This window comes from Danio rerio, chromosome 16 (assembly GCF_052040795.2).
Source record: "Danio rerio strain M-AB ecotype USA chromosome 16, GRCz13ab, whole genome shotgun sequence".
Classification (NCBI taxonomy): Eukaryota; Metazoa; Chordata; class Actinopteri; order Cypriniformes; family Danionidae; genus Danio; species Danio rerio.
In genome coordinates this window covers 37,041,195-37,061,558 of record NC_141036.1, presented here as the reverse complement: position 1 = coordinate 37,061,558, position 20,364 = coordinate 37,041,195, and the positions used below count along the sequence as shown (strand labels likewise).

At 34.9% G+C, this 20,364-nt stretch overlaps 1 protein-coding gene across 1 annotated transcript in view; it reads left to right on the top strand.

Moving 5' to 3' along the window:
* usp45 (ubiquitin specific peptidase 45) overlaps positions 1-17,482 on the top strand; it is a 58,299-nt gene extending 40,817 nt beyond the window's left edge. Inside the window, 8 exon segments of the mRNA NM_001423966.1 lie at positions 144-235; positions 815-871; positions 1,016-1,144; positions 3,545-4,199; positions 12,800-12,897; positions 13,145-13,231; positions 13,321-13,462; positions 15,991-17,482. Of these exon segments, the coding sequence (NP_001410895.1) occupies positions 144-235; positions 815-871; positions 1,016-1,144; positions 3,545-4,199; positions 12,800-12,897; positions 13,145-13,231; positions 13,321-13,462; positions 15,991-16,121 (1,391 nt within the window). The 3' untranslated portion in view covers positions 16,122-17,482.
* Positions 17,483-20,364: the final 2,882 nt, after the last annotated feature.

Genomic DNA, 20,364 nt, shown 5'->3' with positions numbered 1-20,364 from the left:
ATCTAGTGACTGCTTGCTTTCTTTACCTTCTAGAAATAGTTATGCGTTAAATCAGAATTTGAAAATGGTCTGTTAATTGCGTTCTGCTTACTAGTATCTGTTTTATGGTGTTTATATTAATTAGATATTTTTATGCTTTACAGCTTATGGAAAAGAAGGAGTGAAATTAAATTTTGTTGATCGAATCTTTGTCGGAGAGCTGACCAGCACCATAATGTGTGAAGAGTGTGAACATGTACGTTTTTTAAATTCCTGATCATTTGTGTTATCTATGATCAGTCTTTTTAGCTCAAAAGTTTCATTGCATAGCTAAAAAAGAAAGTCTACATTAAACTTCTTTTTGGCTTTGATGCTTCAAAACCATGGGTCTGAAACTGGATTCCTGGAGGGCCGCAGCTCTGCACAGTTTTGCTTCAATCCTAATCAAACACATCTAAACCAACTAATCAAGGTGTTCAAAACTAGGATGCTGTGTCCCAATTTGTGTACTTATACTATGCCCTATCAGCTGTGTTTGATTAGGGTTGAAGGATAGCTGTGCAGAGGTGTGGCCCTCCAGGAATTGAGTTTGAGACCTATGTTAAAAACCTTTCACATCTTAGATCCCTTTATTATATTTAAAAATATTTTCAGATGTTTACTATAGTTTCAGATGTATTTTAACATTCATACATGTCCATCTAAAACATCTCATTTAATTGTTTATATAAAATGCAATTATAAAATTAATAATTAGTCAACTCATAGTGAAAAATACTCTTTTAATTCAACTGTGTTATGGTTGTGTTCTCATGTTTATGTTCTTCGCTTATAGATTTCTACAGTGAAGGAAGCCTTTATTGACATTTCTCTTCCCATCATTGAGGAAAGGGTGAGACCAGCCTTAATTTATTGTTCAACAATTGTATGTTTCTTATTTTCTCTCCTGTATAATAATAATATGTCCTTGCTGTGAATGAGCTGTGTTGAGTTGAGTGAAATCATTTGTTGAGGTTTTGCTGGTTTTCTTTTACAGATTTCAAAGCCCACAAACCCTGCTAGACTGGGCAAAAGTGGGCGGGAACAAGACAGTCTGACCTCCCATGATGACTCCTCAGCTGCCCACTCCCAGGCCAATCGAAACAGCAGGAGGCTCAGTGGACAGGTGAGCGGAGCCATGAGTATTAATAAAACACAAATTATACAGTATTGATTGTGTTCAGTTAAATTTTTTTGTGTTCCTGAAAGAAGTCTCTTCTCCTTGCCTATCTGCATTTATTTAATTATAAATACAGTTAAAAGTAAAATACGGAAAAATATTGTTGCGGATTTACTTTTGAATATACACTACAGGTCAAAAGTTTGGGGTCAGTTTTAATTTTTTTTTCAAGAAAATTATTATGTTGATCAATTAAATATTTATTAAAAATTTAAATAACTGCTCTCCTATTTTATATAGTTTCAAATGAAATCATTACTCCAGTCATTGTTGCTTTTATTACTTATACCATTAATAATAATAATAATAATGATAATAATAATAATAGTAATAATAATAATAATTTGTATTTTATTTTATTTATTTATTTATTTATTTATTTGTTTGTTTATTCATTCATTCATTTATTTATTTATTTATTTATTTATTTATTTATTTATTTATTTATTTATTTATTTATTTTTTGGCTGTGGTATATTCTAAACTAATAACGTCCAGTAGATAGAGCTTCCGGGATAGATCAGTCAGAGCAGATGGATCCAGATTTTTAGGATTGTTTTTTGCAGCAGTCAGAACAACTGACAAAATCCTTCTTTGGTTGATGGATAAGGAGAGTGATGAATCGTCCAGCATGAGAAAAAGCATTGGGTTGCGTTGGATCTGAGTTTCCATTAGCTCTGATAGTAGGTCCCGTACTCATGACCAGAATAATGCAATTTGGGGACATTCCCAGAACATATGTATACAAGTACCTTGTGTAGAGTTGTTACATATATGAAAAAAAAGACTCTGATTTTCTTTTTATTTTAAATAACAGGTATGGGGTAGCATAAGCTTTAAAAATTAATTTATAATGAATCATTTGGTGAGCTGGGCTTTTTGAAGTTACAAAATAGTTTTCCCAGATATTTGAGTGATTTCTGAAAGATCATGTGACTCTGAAGACTAAAGTAATGAAGCAAAAAATTCATCATTAAAATCACTATAATAAATTCTTAAATAAAATAGAAACTACTTTTTTAAACAGTTATTTAATAGTGCAATAAAATTTCACAATTGTATCATTTGTATTGTATTTTTGATTAAATAAATGCAGCCTTGCTGAGCAGAATAAGCTTATTTTAAAACAAAAAATCATACCCCAAAATTTTGACCAATAATGTACTTCATAATGTAATTTATTCTTTTGTGATCTTTCGAATATGAAATCAGAGATTTGTTGTTAAAAATCTATATGTGATCTGTGGTCTTTTGTTGTATGGGCAAATTTTTGGCAAAAACCAAAAATATATTTTGCCAAATATTATTAGAGTTATTAAGTAAATTAGTAAGGTAAACTAAATTAATATTATTATTATTATTAAATTATTATTATTAGGTAAAGTAAATTATTATTTAATAAAGATCATGTGCTATGAAGATATTTTATAAATTTCCTACTGTAGTTATATTAAAACCATTTTTTTCATTGCTAATATGAATAGCTAAGAGTCTAATTTACACAACTATAAAGGTAAATTTCTAAATATTTAGATTAAATTATTATAATATATTTAGTATATATTTATAATATATAATTAAAATTCTTCATGATTTCATATTTTCAAATAGTCGTATCTTGGCCAAACATCGTTCTATGCTAACAAACCATACATTAATGTATTGTTTATTTATTTACCCTCCTAGGACTCCTTATAAATCCAAATTTAAAAACTTTAGTTGTGTGGTCCAAGCTCAAGTTTTTCAATCATAGTAGGATTTGTTTTCAGGATTCTTTTAATGAATAAAGAGTTCAAAAGCAAATATACCCGTTTCACTATTTGCAGTTACCATATATTTACAGGCTATCCGCAGGGTTTCAAAAATAATTAAAAGTTGATAAATCAATGTAGACAATTTTAAGGCCCTTATAAAGTATTAAAAAGTCTTAAATGCTAATTTGCAAAAAAACTAAATTTTATAGCATTTTTAATTATGTAATGCATGTTCATATACTAAAGTTAGCATATATTAAATCTGCAAATATCAGGATGCTCTGTAGTTTATGAAATCAATAAAACCTGCTAGATGTGACATCACGCTGCTTTGTTTACTTCAGTAACCAAGGCAACACCATTATTTCTGCAGTTCAATAGGCACCAACCTGCTGAATTAGCTAGATTTAATAGATTTTCATTCAGTATATGAATTATGTTTTAGTTTTGGATTAGTTTCTTACATTAATATGTAGTAAATATATTGTACAATTAAAATCTCGCCAGTGTTTCCAGTTGAAACCTAAAGTGGTTATGAGGTCTTAAAGTATATTAAAAGGTGTTGAATTTTTTTTTTCTACTCTGTTTTCAGAAGCTACAGAGCCGCCATTCGTCCACGTCTCATGATGACCGAGGCCCAGACACTGTTTCTAGCCGTCAAGAGGAGGATCTCTGTGTGGCTGGCCGTGGCCTATCCAGTTACAGGACTGATACAATGGGCAGCCAGTCAGACTGCAGTGAAAAAGAGTCAAACCTGCAGGACAGCAGTAACGATGCAGACAGTGAGGCCTCTGAAAGTGAATGGTCTCCCCGAATCCCATCAGTGTCCAGTCACAGCAGCACATCAGATAAAACCTCAATCACCACAACTTTATCCACAACAACACACAATCCAAGTTTAAAATCGAACCCAAGCTCCACTCCATTACCCTCCATTAGGCCCCAGCAGGGCGGCGCTGTGGAGCAGCTTGTCAGCGCTGTGTCTAAACTGGGCCTGGTTCACACATCCACTGATACTCTACCCATCAGCCACAGCCAAGAGGAGCTGAGTGAGACCCGGGACAGAGACCGTCAACACCATCAAGGGGCCTTTCAAGTCCTCTGTCACAGCTACACCCCCAGCTCAAAAGAGTGCTCTGTCCAGTCCTGCCTTCATCAGTTTACCTCTATTGAGCTGCTTATGGGAAACAACAAGCTGCTCTGTGAAAACTGCACTGACAGGAGGCAGAGGCAGATGAAGAGGAGCGGTATGTATTACCGACACATTTTCAAAACTTTACTATATATGTGGCTTAGGGCTGTCAGTTGATTAAGGTTTTTAATGTAATTAATTAAATAATGCTGTGATTAATTCCCCTGTTAAAATGTGAATTTAAGCACACATTAAATTTGATTAGAAAATAATAAAATATATTTAATAATAAAATAATATAGTTATTATGTTATATGAAAAAAGTATTAATTTACAAAGACTTTTTAAAAATTATTTTACAATCTTTTAAGCCATACTTTTATTATACTTAGTTTTATGTTTATTTTATTTGTATAGATTTAAATTAATATTGTAAGGCTTGAAGCTTATGCTGCTATTCTGAACTAACTTCTGAATCTCTGCGCTTTAAAGCAGGCGAAGTTGTTTATTAAGTTACATGTTAACATATTCAGACAGTAGAATGAAACAAATGAATACACTATAGAAACAGTGAAGCTGTCACATATGAACTTCTATGTAACTTCTAAGACAGTGAAACTGCCTTTGTTAGCTAATGAGGCTACGCACCGTTGTGCACAGAGTAAAAGCCATTCTCCCCGATAAACTGTCACCTTTCCTTATAATATCCTGAGCAAAGCATCATGAAACATGAGTAAAATACCAATCCCCAAAACTAGCTAAACATGAATACAAAGTTGAAGAGACAAAGTTTGGGAGAAGTACTCTCCTCAGGCCATGACCCAACAATAGTAAATAGATTGTATATTGAAATACATCAATGTCTCTGTTGATTTCAACTCTATGGTGAAAAGCACCTGATTACTGTAAGCAAATGGCAGAGATGTGTATTCGAGCTTTGATGAACTCACACCACGTCAGGAGGACTCCTCGTTTGACTGGAATGTCCCAGTAGTCCTTCATTAGCATAGTAGAAATAGTATATAATATTTTCGCGGCTTACAATATGAAATATGAAAATATTTTTTAATTAAATAATTATTTTAATAGAAATCTGAAAAATAAGGATATATTTAATTCAGTGAGGAAACAGCTGTGCGATAATTGAAGATGCTATGTTGCTGAGGTTTTATAGATACTATTTCATTAAACTGAATTGACTATCTAAAATATAAGAGAATATTAATTTTTGATTTGCGAAACGATTATATGAAAGTAGGCATGCTTGTTCTCATTATAGTTTGTGTTGTTGTCACAATTCAGAATCTTGTTAAACTTTCACTAAGCAGCAAATTTTCAGCCACTGAATAAGAAAAACAGCCAAAACACAAGATAAAAAACTCCCTCCAGCCATAGTCAATAGCATCACTGTGTTGTCATGGTAATGCAAAAAAAAAAAAAATTCTTTTAACTGATTTTTTATTGGCTTTTTATTTAAGTGCAATATAGGTTATTCAGTAAAAGTCTTGCAGAACTGCTTTATATTATTTAAAGGTCACCCTAGATGAAAATCATGTTTAGTGGTAAGCTGTTTGGACAGAACTGTGTGTATGTAAAGTTTGTCCACAGTCATTTTAGAGTGATAAAAACACAATAAATATATTTTTTATTTTTATTTCCTGATGTTAAAATATTAGATTAAGATTCAAATCCCTCCCATTTTAAGCCCACTGCAACTTAACATAGGAGTGCGGTTTCCCCGCCCACCGAATTGAATGACTGCTGCTTATTACCATGTCTCTGAAGTAATGCTTATAATCATATCCACAAGACAGGACGTGCGCAAAGCAAATGGGATTAAAAAATCTGTTGAGCTCGCTGTGATCATCAATCATCATCAAATGTGATGAAGAATGAGTATTACAAGCTTAAAACATTTTTAAAACAGTGCATATTTGTAAAAAAGAAAGTTAAAGACGGTAAAATCTCTGTAATTCATCACCACAGCCGCATGTCAGTACAATTATAAAAGAAGACGCTTCAATCCCGGTGTGTGATTGTTACATCAGACTTATTTAGTACATTACCATAACGGATATCCATACAGCAGTAGATAACGTGTATCCTGTCACATTTGCGTGCAAAAGCAGTACAAAGGTAAACGTGCTTGCTGTGTGTTTGTGCATCCGCTGTGTGTTTGTGTGTGTGTGCGTGAACTTTGTAACAACACTGTGTGTGACTCATCGTTGCAGAAAGGCTTGAATTAACCCCACAACAAATGCATCAAATAATCATTGGGAAAGTTCTTACTGCAGCATTTGTCACAAACGTTACATGAAATCAGCTTCATAGACTTCCGGTTTGGGCGAGAAGACGATGGCAGCGTGATAACCTTAGCTCCCGACAACGAGAATAAAAAGGCCTAAACGAAGAGTAAATACTCGACGATATAATTACTAGTTGGTAGGAAGAAGTGGATGGTCATGACAAAAGAGAGGCAAAACAAGATTAAAGGCAAGAAAATTGTACACAACATGGTAAACGTCACTGAGGTAAACGACGAGGAACCGCTAACCGAGCACAGAGAGGGCGAGGGGGAAACGGAGGTTGATCTGAAGACGATATTCAAAGAAATAAAGGATTTTCGTCAAGATAGCAAGAAACAATTCCAAGAGCTAAAAGAGGACATCAACAAAACTAATAGAAGACTTGACGAAACGGAGGAACGGATAACAGCAATGGAGGACAGAATGCAAACTACAGAGGATGTAGTCACGGAGATGATCAAACTGCACGATCAACTCGAAGCCAAACTAATTGATCAAGAAGGACGCGATAGGCGCAACAATATACGAATCTACTCAATACCCGAAGAGTCTGAAAAAAATTACACATCAATGATAGCCTTCATTGAACAGCTACTAAAAGAAAACCTCCAATTACCAACGGACTTGAACTTACAGATCGAAAGAGCCCATAGAGCCCTCACTCCTCTACCGCCACGGGGATCAGCACCACGATCCATCATTGTGAGATTTTTGGACTATAGAACGAAAGAAGAAATTATTAAAATGGCATGGAAAAACAAAGGATTTGAGTGGAAGGGAAAACGCATAAATTTCGACCACGACTACGCAACAGGGGTGTTAAAAAAGCGAAGAGAATACGCGGAGGTGAAAAGGCTATTAAAAGAAAAAGGAATACGCTTCCAAACTCCTTTTCCTGCAAAAATGCGGGTCTTCTACGAGGACGGCGTCCGCATATACAGCTCTGCTACGGAAGCGACGCGAGATATGGCCGAGAGAGGATTGCCGGTCACCGTAGTGAAGCAGCCGGAGACACTAATGGACAAAATCAAGAGGACGACCTGGTCAACGAGTGATGGACGAGGAAATAAAAGTAGGGAAGGAAGGAGGCGAGTTGACCAGTCAGTTGTAGAGAAACTCCAGCAATTCAGACGCGAATCAGTGGAAGAGGATTAAAAAAAAAAAAATCCACTCAATAGACAAAAGCTCGAAACAGAATGAAAACAATTTAGCCGACACCCTCTACTTTATCACATGCGCAACAGACCAAGTTCGCGCTGTCAACAAAGACTGAAACTAACGTTTACCAGGTTGACTAAATTTAATTTAGAATGTATTATTATTAGTAATAGTATTATTATTTTAAATGGGCCTATAGTAAAATTATTAGTTCGGGAGCATAACGGGACCGGGACACAATCGCCAGGAGGTATGAGTGACTTTCAGAATAAAGTTACTTCGGAGAGCCCTCTAGTGGTGAAAAGAGGTAAATTCTCCGCAATGAATACCAACCCAAACACAATTAAGGTTAACTTAAGAACCTCACTGTTGGAAGTTTTTAAATGGGTTTTCACTATGTTACAGAACGTTTTATCTTTTACTTTAAGGCATTATAGTATTCTGGCTGATGTTCATAGCAGCCAAGAGGATGGAGCACTGAAAATGGGTATTGAAAAATATGTACAGTCTATAGACACAATTTTGACATGGAGACTAATAAGCAGAGATTAAGAGTAGTTTCATTCAACGTTAATGGGGTATTGAACCCTCAAAAACGAACTAAAATAATAACTAAACTAAAGAAAGAAAAGACTCATATTGCTCTTTTACAAGAGACACATTTGAATGAAACAGAACATCTGAAACTTAAACAAAGGGGATTTAAATGGATATTTTCTTCTTCCTATAAATCTGGCCATAGACGAGGAGTTGCAATTCTTATCTCAAATCAAGTAAACTATGAGCATTTATCAGAAAAGAAGGATAAAGAAGGAAGATTTATTTGCATTAAAGGAAAAATAAATGGGACCCAAGTAACTATATTTAACATATATGCCCCTCCAGGAAGCCAGTGGTCTTTCTTTAAACAAATATTAAATATGATATCAACAGAATCAGAGGGCATTCTTATTTGGGGAGGTGATATGAATATTCGATTATCTAAACTGGATTATTCAGGAAAAAGTATAATATCTCAAAACCAAGTAAGAAAGAAAATTAACACAATATTAAAAGAAATTGGTATCATTGATATTTGGAGAAACATCAACCCAAATACACGGGATTATTCACACTTTTCAGCCCCACACTCAACATATAGCAGAATTGATTATTTTTTTACTTTTCTTAAAGACAGACACAGAGTCACATCATGTGACATCGGAACAATAGATATATCTGATCATGCGCCCATAATAATGACAATAAATATTAATCATAACAAAAGGAATACCCTCTGGAAGTTAAACTCGAGTATACTAAATAACCCATTTGTAAAAGAGAATATTAAATCTGAGATTGAAACATACTTTGAGGAAAATAATAATGGGGAAGTAACACCAATAATTTTATGGGACGCATTTAAAGCAGTCTTAAGAGGAAAGATGATTGCTAGAACAGCACTATTAAAGAAAATTAGTCAAGGAAGAATTGATAGTTTACAAATTAAATTGAAAAAGGCACAAGCGTTACATAAAAGAACAAATGATCCTGGTGAAAAACAGATAATTAAAAAATTGCAAAAAGAATTAGACAGTTTGTTATCAGAAGAAATTCAGCGTAAACTATTATTTCTTAGACAGAATTATTATGAAGCAGGAAACAAATCTACAAGACTTTTAGCATATAAATTAAGAAAACAACAAACAGAGTCAACAGTGTATAAAATAAGGAACCCTGAAACTAATAATATACATCATAAATTGGAAGAAATACAAAAAAGTTTCGAAATATACTACAGAACCCTATACACACAACCAACAATGCAGAATGAACAGCATATAAAAAATTTTCTCAACTCATTAAGTTTACCAGAAGTAACCGAGGAACAAAATGCCAGTTTAACAAAAGAAATTACAGAACTAGAAATAAATGCAGCAATAACAAAATTGAAAGCAAACAAAAGTCCAGGTACCGATGGATACACATCTGAATGGTACAAATGTTTTCGAGATCAGATAGTTCCAAGACTTAAAATGGCATGTAGTTGGGCACTGCACAAAGGAGAAATTCCTCCTTCTTGGAGAGAAGCGACAATTACAATTATTCCTAAAGATGGGAAAGACAAATTACAGTGTAAAAATTATCGCCCAATTTCGGTTTTAAATATAGATTATAAAATATACACATCAATTTTGGCAAAAAGACTAGATAATATATTACCAGACCTTATACAACTAGATCAAACAGGATTTATACGACAAAGACAAACCCAAGACAATATTAGACGAACTTTACACATCTTATCGCACATACAACAAAGAAAGATAGAATCACTGATCTTGGGACTAGACGCAGAAAAAGCCTTTGATACAGTTAGATGGTTATATCTTTATAAAGTAATGGAGAAATTTGGTTTCCATCCAATTATCATTAAAGCTCTACAAGCAATATACAACAAACCAACAGCTAGAATCAAAATTAATGGAAGCCTCTCAAAATCATTTATTCTAGAAAGATCTTGTAGACAAGGATGCCCCTGTTCTCCACTATTGTTCGCTTTGTTTTTGGAGCCACTAAGTCAGAGCATAAAACAAAACACCGATATTGAGGGAATTAAGGTATTTGGAGAAGAACAGAAATTATCTCTTTTTGCAGACGACGTGTTAATTTATTTAGGAAAACCACAAAAATCATTAGAAGTACTTATGGAAACATTAGAATCCTTTGGAAAATTATCAGGCTATAAATTAAATGTACAAAAAACTCAGGTTCTAACTTTAAATTATCAACCATCTAAATATTTAAGGCAAAAATTTGATTTTAATTGGAAAGAAAATTCAATGAAATATTTAGGAGTTAATATCCCTAAAGATTTAACCTTTTTATTTGATTTAAATTATAAGCCACTATATTCAAAGATAAAGGCAGATTTAGTTAGATGGAACCTTCTACCATACCTAGGATTACACTCCAGAATAGAATCAATTAAAATTAACATACTTCCAAGATTTTTATATCTTTTTCAAACACTACCTATAGAAATAAGTAAACAACATTTTACAGAATGGGATAGATCGATTTCACGTTTTATATGGCAAGGGAAAAAACCAAGAATTAAATTTAAAACGCTACAATTACAGAAAGACGAAGGAGGATTTACATTACCATGTTTGGAGAAGTATTACCAAGCGGCCCAAATACGACCATTACTATGCTTAAGTAACCCTAATTTTAAAGCCAGATGGAAAGAAATAGAAAATGCCACTCCAAACAGACCCCCAATTCAAGCAATAATGGCTGATGACAATTTGAGGAAAACCTATGAAAAAGAAATTAATCAATGGACAAACAATTCATTAAAAACGTGGCAAGAAATATTAAAAAAATATGATCTAACAGAGTCAGTATCAATACTGAGATGGCCAGCGTTTGACTCCACATTCGCCCCAAACAAAATAGACACTAGTTTTAAAGTTTGGAATAAGCAAGGACTTACGGCATACTGCACTTTTCTACATAATGGAAGTGTTAAGGATTTTGAAACATTCAAAAATGAAAATTCACTATGTGACCACGACTTTCATAGATATTTACAGATAAGACACAAAATTAAAAACATTAGAAATGGTGATGAAAATAAAAATAATGACCTCCTGACAATATTTATCACAGCTTATAAAGGAGGCAACATGACCAAAATAATTACTAAACTATATAAAAGTCTACAAGACAATAAAGCAGAAAACACATATTATATAAAAAATAAATGGGAAAAAGAGAACAATATTGAAATTACTGAGGAAGAGTGGAAAAGTATTTTTAAAACACAGTGGAAATCAACAGCCTCCTCAGTCTGGAGGGAATTCGGTTGGAAAAATATAATTCGTTTTTTCGTCACCCCTGAGCAGAAGAGATACTTAAACAAAAATGCAGTCTGTTGGAGACTATGTGGCTCAAATGAAGCGAATCATACACACATATTCTGGAAATGTTTAAAAATTCAGGCATTTTGGAAAGAAATTCATAAATGTTTAGAGACTATATTCCACACCCCCATCGATTTTTCCTTCTCAACTCTATACTTAGGCCTCAACTCTCCTATGCTAAAAGAAAAATCTGACAAAAAACTGATTAAAATTTTGCTGATAGCCTGTAAAAAAGCCATAACCAAAAAATGGTTACAGCTTGAAGCACCTCAAATTAGTGATTGGTTTGAAATAACTTATGATATCTATAAAATGGAGAGGCTAACAATGAATCGTCGATTACAGACTGTGGAGCTTAATGAGACATGGAGAAAATGGGTAGAATATATTCTCCCATTAAGGCCAGACTTGATATAGAATGTGTAATAGTCAGAGAGATGTGAATTTTATTTTGATTATTTTATGTATTATTTTTTGAGATAAAACTTACAAGAAAAATAATAAGAACAATACCCATTTAAAAATAAATAAATCAAGGTGCTAAAAGTACCATCCTCACAGTTTCATATGTATATAGTTTATGAAAAAAAAAAAAAAAAGTGCAGATCGAGTGCTACAATATGGGTTTAAAAATAAGGGAACAACTGAATTGTAATTGAAAAGCAATACATAAAAAAAAAAAAAAAAAAATGTTTTTTCTTTTTCATCTGTATACATTTTGATGGTATACAAAACAATTAGAAGGGTATTGTTTTGATTGTTCCTATAGTATCCTTGAGTCATTAATGTAATTTTCATATTTAATTATGTATGGAGTTTTTATTTATTTATTTATTTTTATTTTTATTTTTTTTCATTTTTACAATTTCTGGATCCCTATGTTGGATTGTTTTTGTGTAACCAATGTGGAAAACCATATGAACCCTATCAATATGTAAACTTGGAAACTGCAATAAAAAACTAAATAAAAAAAAAAAAGAAATCAGCTTCATGTCTGTCACTGTGCTGTTTATCTAGCAAAGATTTATTTAGCACACTCTGACAAAAAAAGGGGCAAAATAGGTGCCCTTTAATAAAATAATAATAATAAAGTATTTCAGTTTTGTTTTTTAGCCAAGTACATCCAAAAAAGTTGGTTTTGGTTAAGAATTTTCACTTTGGTGCATCCCTAGTTTTCTAATCATAATTTGTTTTTGAGGCTGAATGGTCACATGCTCAGTAGTAGTTAACAGAATTACTTCTGGTACTAAAAAATTACAGCCTTAAAGATTATGAGTTGTTACTACTGAAGTGCAGTTCCACTTAACCCTTCTGATCTAAATCACTTGTTTTCTACATTTCAGATAAGAAGGCAGAGAAGGTGTACACCAGTGCCCGTAAACAGATGCTCATATCTGCACTTCCTCCAGTCGTCACTCTTCACCTCAAACGCTTTCACCAGGTCTTTAATAATCTGCACTCATCATAAGTACTTTAGCTGTCATTTCAGTTTATTTGCAAGCTAAACTCATCTGTTAAAAGTGAATGTAAGGCTTAATGTGATTAAATGCTCATTCGTCTACTTGGACGAAAAAGAAGATCTCTGGTGGGCATTTTAAAAAAACCAATAGCAATTTTTTTTTCCACCAAGTGTGTAAAATGCTTCGTTCTTTGCCAATGCTCTTATTGAGTTGTTTGCATCTTTTCAGGCTGGGATGAATCTGAGGAAAGTTAATAGACATGTGGACTTTCCTCTTTTGCTGGACCTGGCACCTTTTTGCTCCGCCACTTGTAAGGTACTGATCAGAGTTCTAGCATTCAAGACCTGTGATTTGTGAGTTTACAGTGTTCTTCCCAATATAGATTTGTTGTTTATGTTTGGCAGAACCTCGGGTCAGGAGAGCGTGTGCTTTACAGCTTGTATGGCATTGTGGAGCACAGTGGATCGATGCGAGGTGGGCATTATGCAGCCTATGTAAAGGTCCGAACACCTCAACGTAAACCTGAGCAGCGCCGGAACCAGTCAGGTACAAAGCTGCATGGGCAGCATTTCATACATCAATACATTTTCTTTGCAGCTGGCTATGAATGGCTTGAATAAAACCTGTGAATAAACAAAGATTGTTTTCATCATGGCATTGGACCTTCATTCACTGCAACCTTGAATAAGTAGCTTGTTCAGTAAAGGCCAAGTGGGTTTTGTTTTTTGTTGATCTATCGATGTGTTCTTCTTCACTCACTACTCAAGGAGAGCGTCTACGTTACAGCATTGTTTGGAAGTAAGAGTAAATGGGCTGTGAGAAGCGATTGAACACACTTTGGTAGTTAACTACTGTTGTGCACAAATTGAAAATGAATTGTTGCAAGGTTATAATTAAGTTTGAGGTCTGCGTAAAAGACTTCTTTAACAGGAGGAGGAGCTGAAAATCCACATTTCGCCTGTGTTTTGGTGTTAAGTGTTTTCTTTTTTATGACTGTTTAAAATGGCGAAATACAATAAGTTTGTGTGGTGATTGTTGAGCTTTATTGAATTAAATGCAGGGTTGATTGTTTCCTGTAATTGTTCAATTACAACATTTGTAAAACATGTCCAAATTTACAAAGTTTAATCTAAATAAATTATTTTTCTAGCATAAACTTTCACTTCAGGTGAGCAAAATTATAAATTTTTCCATGTTGCAGTGGTTTGATGATACATTTGATAAATTCAGTAAATTTGTTAATTTAGTCCTATAGGGTGTGTAAGAGATGAGGAAAAGGCAGAGTTAATTTTTATTTTTAATTTTATTATGAGTTTATTTTTTAAAGTTTTTATGATTCTGTTTTAACTTTAAAGATAATTTTACAATTACATAAAAAGGCGTAATGGTGACCCATATATATTTGGGACCAAAACTGCTCAATTAAAATGGGTATTTTGTAAAACTACATTTTAAATAAAAAATAAAAAAATCCTTAACAAAAATATGCTTTTTTAACTCAATGCATTTAAAATTATACATTTAGCAGACACTTTTATCCAAAGTAACTTACAAATGAGGATAAAGCACTTCCAATCTCCAGAAAGCAGCAATATACACTCATCGGCCACTTTATTAGGTACACCTTACTGGTACCGGATTGGATCCCCTTTTGCCTTCAGAACTGCCCTAATCATTCGTGGCATTGATTTGATAAGGTACTGGAAATATTCCTCAGAGATTTTTCCTCCATAGTGACATGATAGCATCACGCAGATGCTGCATATTTGTCAGCTACACATTCATGACGCCAATCTCCCATTTCACCACATCACAGAGGTGCTCTATTGGGTTGAGATCTGGTGACTGTGGAGGCTATTTGAGTACAGTAGTTCAATGTCATGTTCAAGAAACCGGTCTGAGATGATTCACGTTTAATGATATGGCGTGTTATGCTGCTGGAAGTAGCCATCAGAAGATGGGTACTTTGTGGTCATAAAGGGATGGACATGGTCAGCAACAATACTAAAGTAGGCTGTGGCTTTGACACGATGCTTAATTGGTACTAATGGGCCGAAAGTGTGCCAAAAAAATATCCCCCGCACCATTACAACACCACCACCAGCCTAACCTGTTGATACAAGGCGGGATGGATCCATGCTTTACATATTGTTCATGCCAAATTCTGACACTACCATTCGAATGTCACAGCAGAAATCAAGACTCATCAGACCAGGCAACATTTTCCAAATTCTGTTGTCCAATTTTGGGTAGCCTGTGTGAATTGTAGCCTCAGTTTCCTGTTCTCAACTGACAGGAGTGGCAACTGGTGTGGTCTTCTGCTACTGTAGCCCAACTGCCTCAAGGTTTGGCGTGTTGTGTGTTCAGAGATGCTCTTCTGCATACCTCGGTCTTAGCAAGTGATTATTTGAGTTACTGTTGTCTTTCTATCAGCTGGAACCAGTCTGGCCAGTCTCCTCTGACCTCTGGCAACAACAAGGCATTTGCGTCCACAGAAGTGACAGCAGTGACACTGGATTTTTCTCCTTTTTGGAACATTCTCTGTAATCCATAGAGATTAGCAGTTTCTGAAATACTCAGACCAACCCATCTGGTACCAACAACCATGCCACTTTCAAAGTCACTTAAATCACCTTTCTTCTTCATTCTGATGCTGGGTTTGACCTGCAGCAGATCGTCTTGACCATGTCCACATGCCTAAATGCATTGAGTTGCTGCCATGTGATTGGCTGATTACAAATTTTCATTAAAGAGTGACCTAATAAAGTGGCCGGTGAATGTTTAGACACTATTTCCAAGTTAGTTTTTTTATACATACACAAATATACATGGACAAATATACATGCACACAGTGTGGAAAGAGTGTGTCTCTTACAGGTAGTATGTCAAGCCACTCACCTGTGTATAGCACCCTCCGAATTGCACAATATTTTCCCAGAAATGTGTTTAGAACAAAACATCAGGTGCATATGGATAGAAAAAGATTGTGAATGTTTTTATTTATTGTTAACACTGATGACCAGTACCACACTCTAGATGTTTTTATGTTCATCTCTCATCTCTATATTTTTCAGGTTCCCGAGAGGCCTGTTCAGCTCCACAAGGTCAGTGGGTATATGTCAGCGACACCACTGTACAGACTGTCCCTGAGTCCAGAGTGCTGAACTCTCAAGCTTATTTACTTTTCTATGAAGAACTGCTATAGAGCTGGACGGACACATTAACCTAAGACGATCCAGATGAAGACAACAGGCAATATCAGCTCAGACAACAGCGAGCACTTACTGCATGCCGATTTCCCTGTATTTTAATGTAGGACTCCATATACTAAAAGATTGGTCTGAATGCAAATCGGGAGCCATTATTATTGATGTAAAATAATCTGCTGAATTTAAGTTAATAATGTTTTACAGCTAATTTTTGAGTTTAAAGTTTTTTTTGTGCTTATTTTGCAGGAAAATTGCCAAAGATTAATTTAGGATGAACTATGTACAGAATATATCATAAGAGATGGACAATTGTCCAAAAGTGTCTATAATAACCTCTGTTGTGAAGGGGAAACTCAACACAATTTGCAGCTGTTGCTTTTGGAGCTGTCATATTCTGAACTGGAACTCACACATTATGATTTGCTTTGAGACCATGTTACATTTACAAGCTTGACCTAAAGCAATAACTATATTTTGTTCATTTTCTTAACTATTTTTGTTAATTTAAAAGGATGGTTCACCAAAATAGTTATTTAATCACCACTCCACTTGTTCCAAACTGATATAAGTTTATTTCTTCTGTTGAACAAAGAAAATATTTTGTATAATGATGGAAACCAGTAGCCAAAGACTTTCACTGTAGTATTTCCTCTAGATGTCATTGACTTCCCCTTTCCAACATTTCTCACAACATCATCTTTTGTGTTCAAAAGAAAAAAAGAAACTCAAAGGTTTGAAACCACTTTAGGAAGAGTAAATAGTGAGTCAATTTGAGTGAACAGTTCTTCGATTTGCTAGATTAATACTCAATTTTCATGATATATCTTTTGTTTTTCGCTTACATTTTTCAATATACTTTGGCTTATTTTGATCTAAATGGCGGATTGGTTCCTCCTTAAAGGTTTTATGAATTTGTAACTTAAATATATTAATATCTATCAGTTAAGGAGTTAAAATTGCTGAACTTTGCCTCATGCCTAATTTTTTTTTTGCAGAACTGAATATGACTACAAAAAAAAGTTGTATTAATATTATTATTATTATTTTCTGCTTATGACAAATACCCGAGATCCTGTGCCTACGGTTTATGAGGGCTGAGATTGTTTGAGCATGCCTTTAATGAAGTATTACATTCATGCCGGAGTATAACGATGTGTATATACTGATCATAAATATACATGATTGTATGTAAAATATGTATCATGTTCAATACTATTTATTCTGTTTACCAGGCAAATATTGTAACACCATAGATTTGTGTGGTGTGTAAGGCTTCAGGGTTCCTCAAGCTGTTCTTTTGCTTGAATTTTGTGAATATAATCTCATTTAAAAGGACAATTTAAATACAATTAGTTGATGAAAACCTTTTGGAATGGCTTCATTGCTATACTGAACAGCTTTGCGCTCTGTGCCTTCTCTCTCTTTTACAAGAGATGTGGTCGGCCATTAGTCTCTGCTGTCGCCACAAATCCCAGGATGCCATTTTCACTATGTCCACTGCTTCGATTTGCTGTGACGGGTGCAAAGGCGTGCTGTTTTCAACCATGTCGTTGACTGGTGAAGAGGAGGTGGGTGTGGAATTCAGAAAAGGGCAACGTCCGAAACGATTCCGTCCTCTTCTCATTCTCTGACATTCAAGTCAAGCTGTTAGACAGTTATCAGTTACAACCAACGATAAAGACAACAAGAGAGTGCAACCTTTAAAGCAGGGCTCTGATTCAGGAATGTTGTTGTGCCTGTGATTTAATGTGAGCTAATGATAGATTCAGTCTGAACTGACAGAAAAACCTGATGTGAGGGACGGGTTGAGCTGCTTCTGCTTGCTAAAGAACCCGCTGAATGTGAACAGAGACGTTCAGACATAACGGGGTAGAAATGTTTTTATTTATACCTTCAGGGCAGACATAACAAGTGGTTAGAGAGAATGCTTGTTATCTTTTTTGACCTAGCTGTGTTACTTGACAACATGTAACCCCTTCTGTCAGTCTTGTAAATGCGATTATGTCTGTTTGGGGTGGCAGCTGTATGTGAATTCTGGACACCAGAAAGGGGAAGTCTGTGATAGGAATCTGTTATGATGGATGGGTTGGATATCAAAGCTCTATTTAAGAGATTTACATCTCAGGTCCTGGTTTTGAACCAGTCCTACTGTATGCATGCATTTGCTTTTATGTGTTGAAGATGCCAGGCTATCTGAAATGTCTGCGGTATTCAACTCTCGGCTGCTTTACATATTCTTAGTTTGTCCTCAAAATTCCTTCATTCCACACAAGATTCAGGTTCAGTGTGTGGTTGGTAGTGAATTGCTCACTTTAACGTCGACACAATGTGGTGTGTCTTTCACATACACCACTTTTTTTTGTCTCGTAGACATTCACAATAGACTACTAGATAGTCTAGTATGCTTGTTTCAATATATCTTAAGATGTTATTGGTCACTTTTATTTAAGCTTTGAATCTCTTTTTGGTTTATTTCAGTGTTCCAATAATAAGGCAATTTCTTTTCATATAAAAAAAATGGTAAAAATCTGTCAATCAATTTTAAATGAAGCTTTCTAAAGGCACTTTCCTGGTAGTGTCCTGATTTAACATATGTAAGCTCATCTAATAAGTTCATTATCCATTTAGAGCAATTGTTATCATTCTAAAGAGACCCAGTCTTACTAAAAATAATGTTAGCAATTCACTGTACAATTTCTTATTATTACCTTATTAATTTTGACCAAAATGACTACTGTAGCCAGTATCGAGTAACTAGACATGTAATGTAATGTCATGTGTATTTAGATTGCATTTATTGTGTTTGGCCATAACCCAAAGTGCTTTACAATCATGAGGGGGAATCATGGAGGGGGAGTCTCTCCACACCACCACTGGTGTCCAGCATCCACTTGGATAATGTGAAGGCAGCCGCTGGACAACAGCGTCAATGCGCTCACCACACACCGGTGGAGTGAAGAGACAGTGATAGAGCCAATTTAGTGGATGGCAGTGTCAAACACAGAGATTTGTGTGAATGTAAAGTCCTTGCAAACATTCAGCCTCAGGATTATTTTGCCATCATGCCAGTAAATTTGTTGATGGATTTAAGGATGATTAAATGCTTTGGTACGGCAATAATAAATTCAGAACTTTTGCCAGGAAGGTCAACCATGGTTTTACAATAACTAAAAAATGTGATAGATAGGTTTTTGTTTATTATCTTCTTTTTTTTTTTTACATTAAAGAGTATCTTAAAGATAGTTATCTGAATGTAGAGAGAACATTGCATTTCAGAAAAAATAAATAAATCTTTTCCTGGCTAGCCAACAGATAACATTTTGAGAAAATAAGGTTCTGCTCACATACCGGTTTTCAAATATTACCTAGCTAACTTCCTGATTACTCTGGGAGCATTCGTTTGTGGGTTCTAGAAAAATGTAATGTGTGTATTTTATAGTGCATTTACTGGTATGGCAATACACCCAAAGCACTTCACAATCATGAGGGAGGGATGGAGGACTGTAGGGGTCGTGGGGTGGATTGGGGGACAGGACAACTGCTGTGCTAACCACACACCAACTATAGACTATTTGATTGTGGTCCATGAACATTTCCTGCTTATTTTCAATTTTTCCTAACTGTTAAATGTGGCAGTTCAACTTGACATTAAAACAGCGATCATAACATTATATATGGCTCTTTTTGGGATTCTCTGAAGCTATAGAAATAAAAAATGTAAGACAGGAAATACATGGCACCATTTTTTTTTTTGTTTACATCCCTCAAAATGGTCTTTATGTGGAGTGGAGAGACATTGATACAGCCAATTCGCTGGATTGGTTTGATTGGGAGGCCATGAAGGGTAAGGGCTAAGGGAGAGAATTTTGCCAGGACACCAGGGTTACACCCCTACTCTTTACAAGAAGTGCCATGAAATGTTTAATGACCACAGAGAGAACGTCTCATCACCACGATGGCTTTACTGGGGCATTAGCGCCCGCACGGACCGCAGGTTGAGCGCCCCCTGCTGGCCTCACTAACCACTTCCAGTTCCAACAGCAATCTAGTTTTCCCATGTGGTCTCCCATCAAGGTACTGACCAAGCTCAGACCTGCTTCGCTTCAGTGAGTAACCGGTCTCGGGCTGCAGGGTGATATGGCTGTCATACTCCTATATAGTTCGGGCTCCAAAATTAGTTTGCTAGGCAGTAGCTATATCAAAAAAATGCTAAACTGTTATGTTTGGTACTTGTTTGTT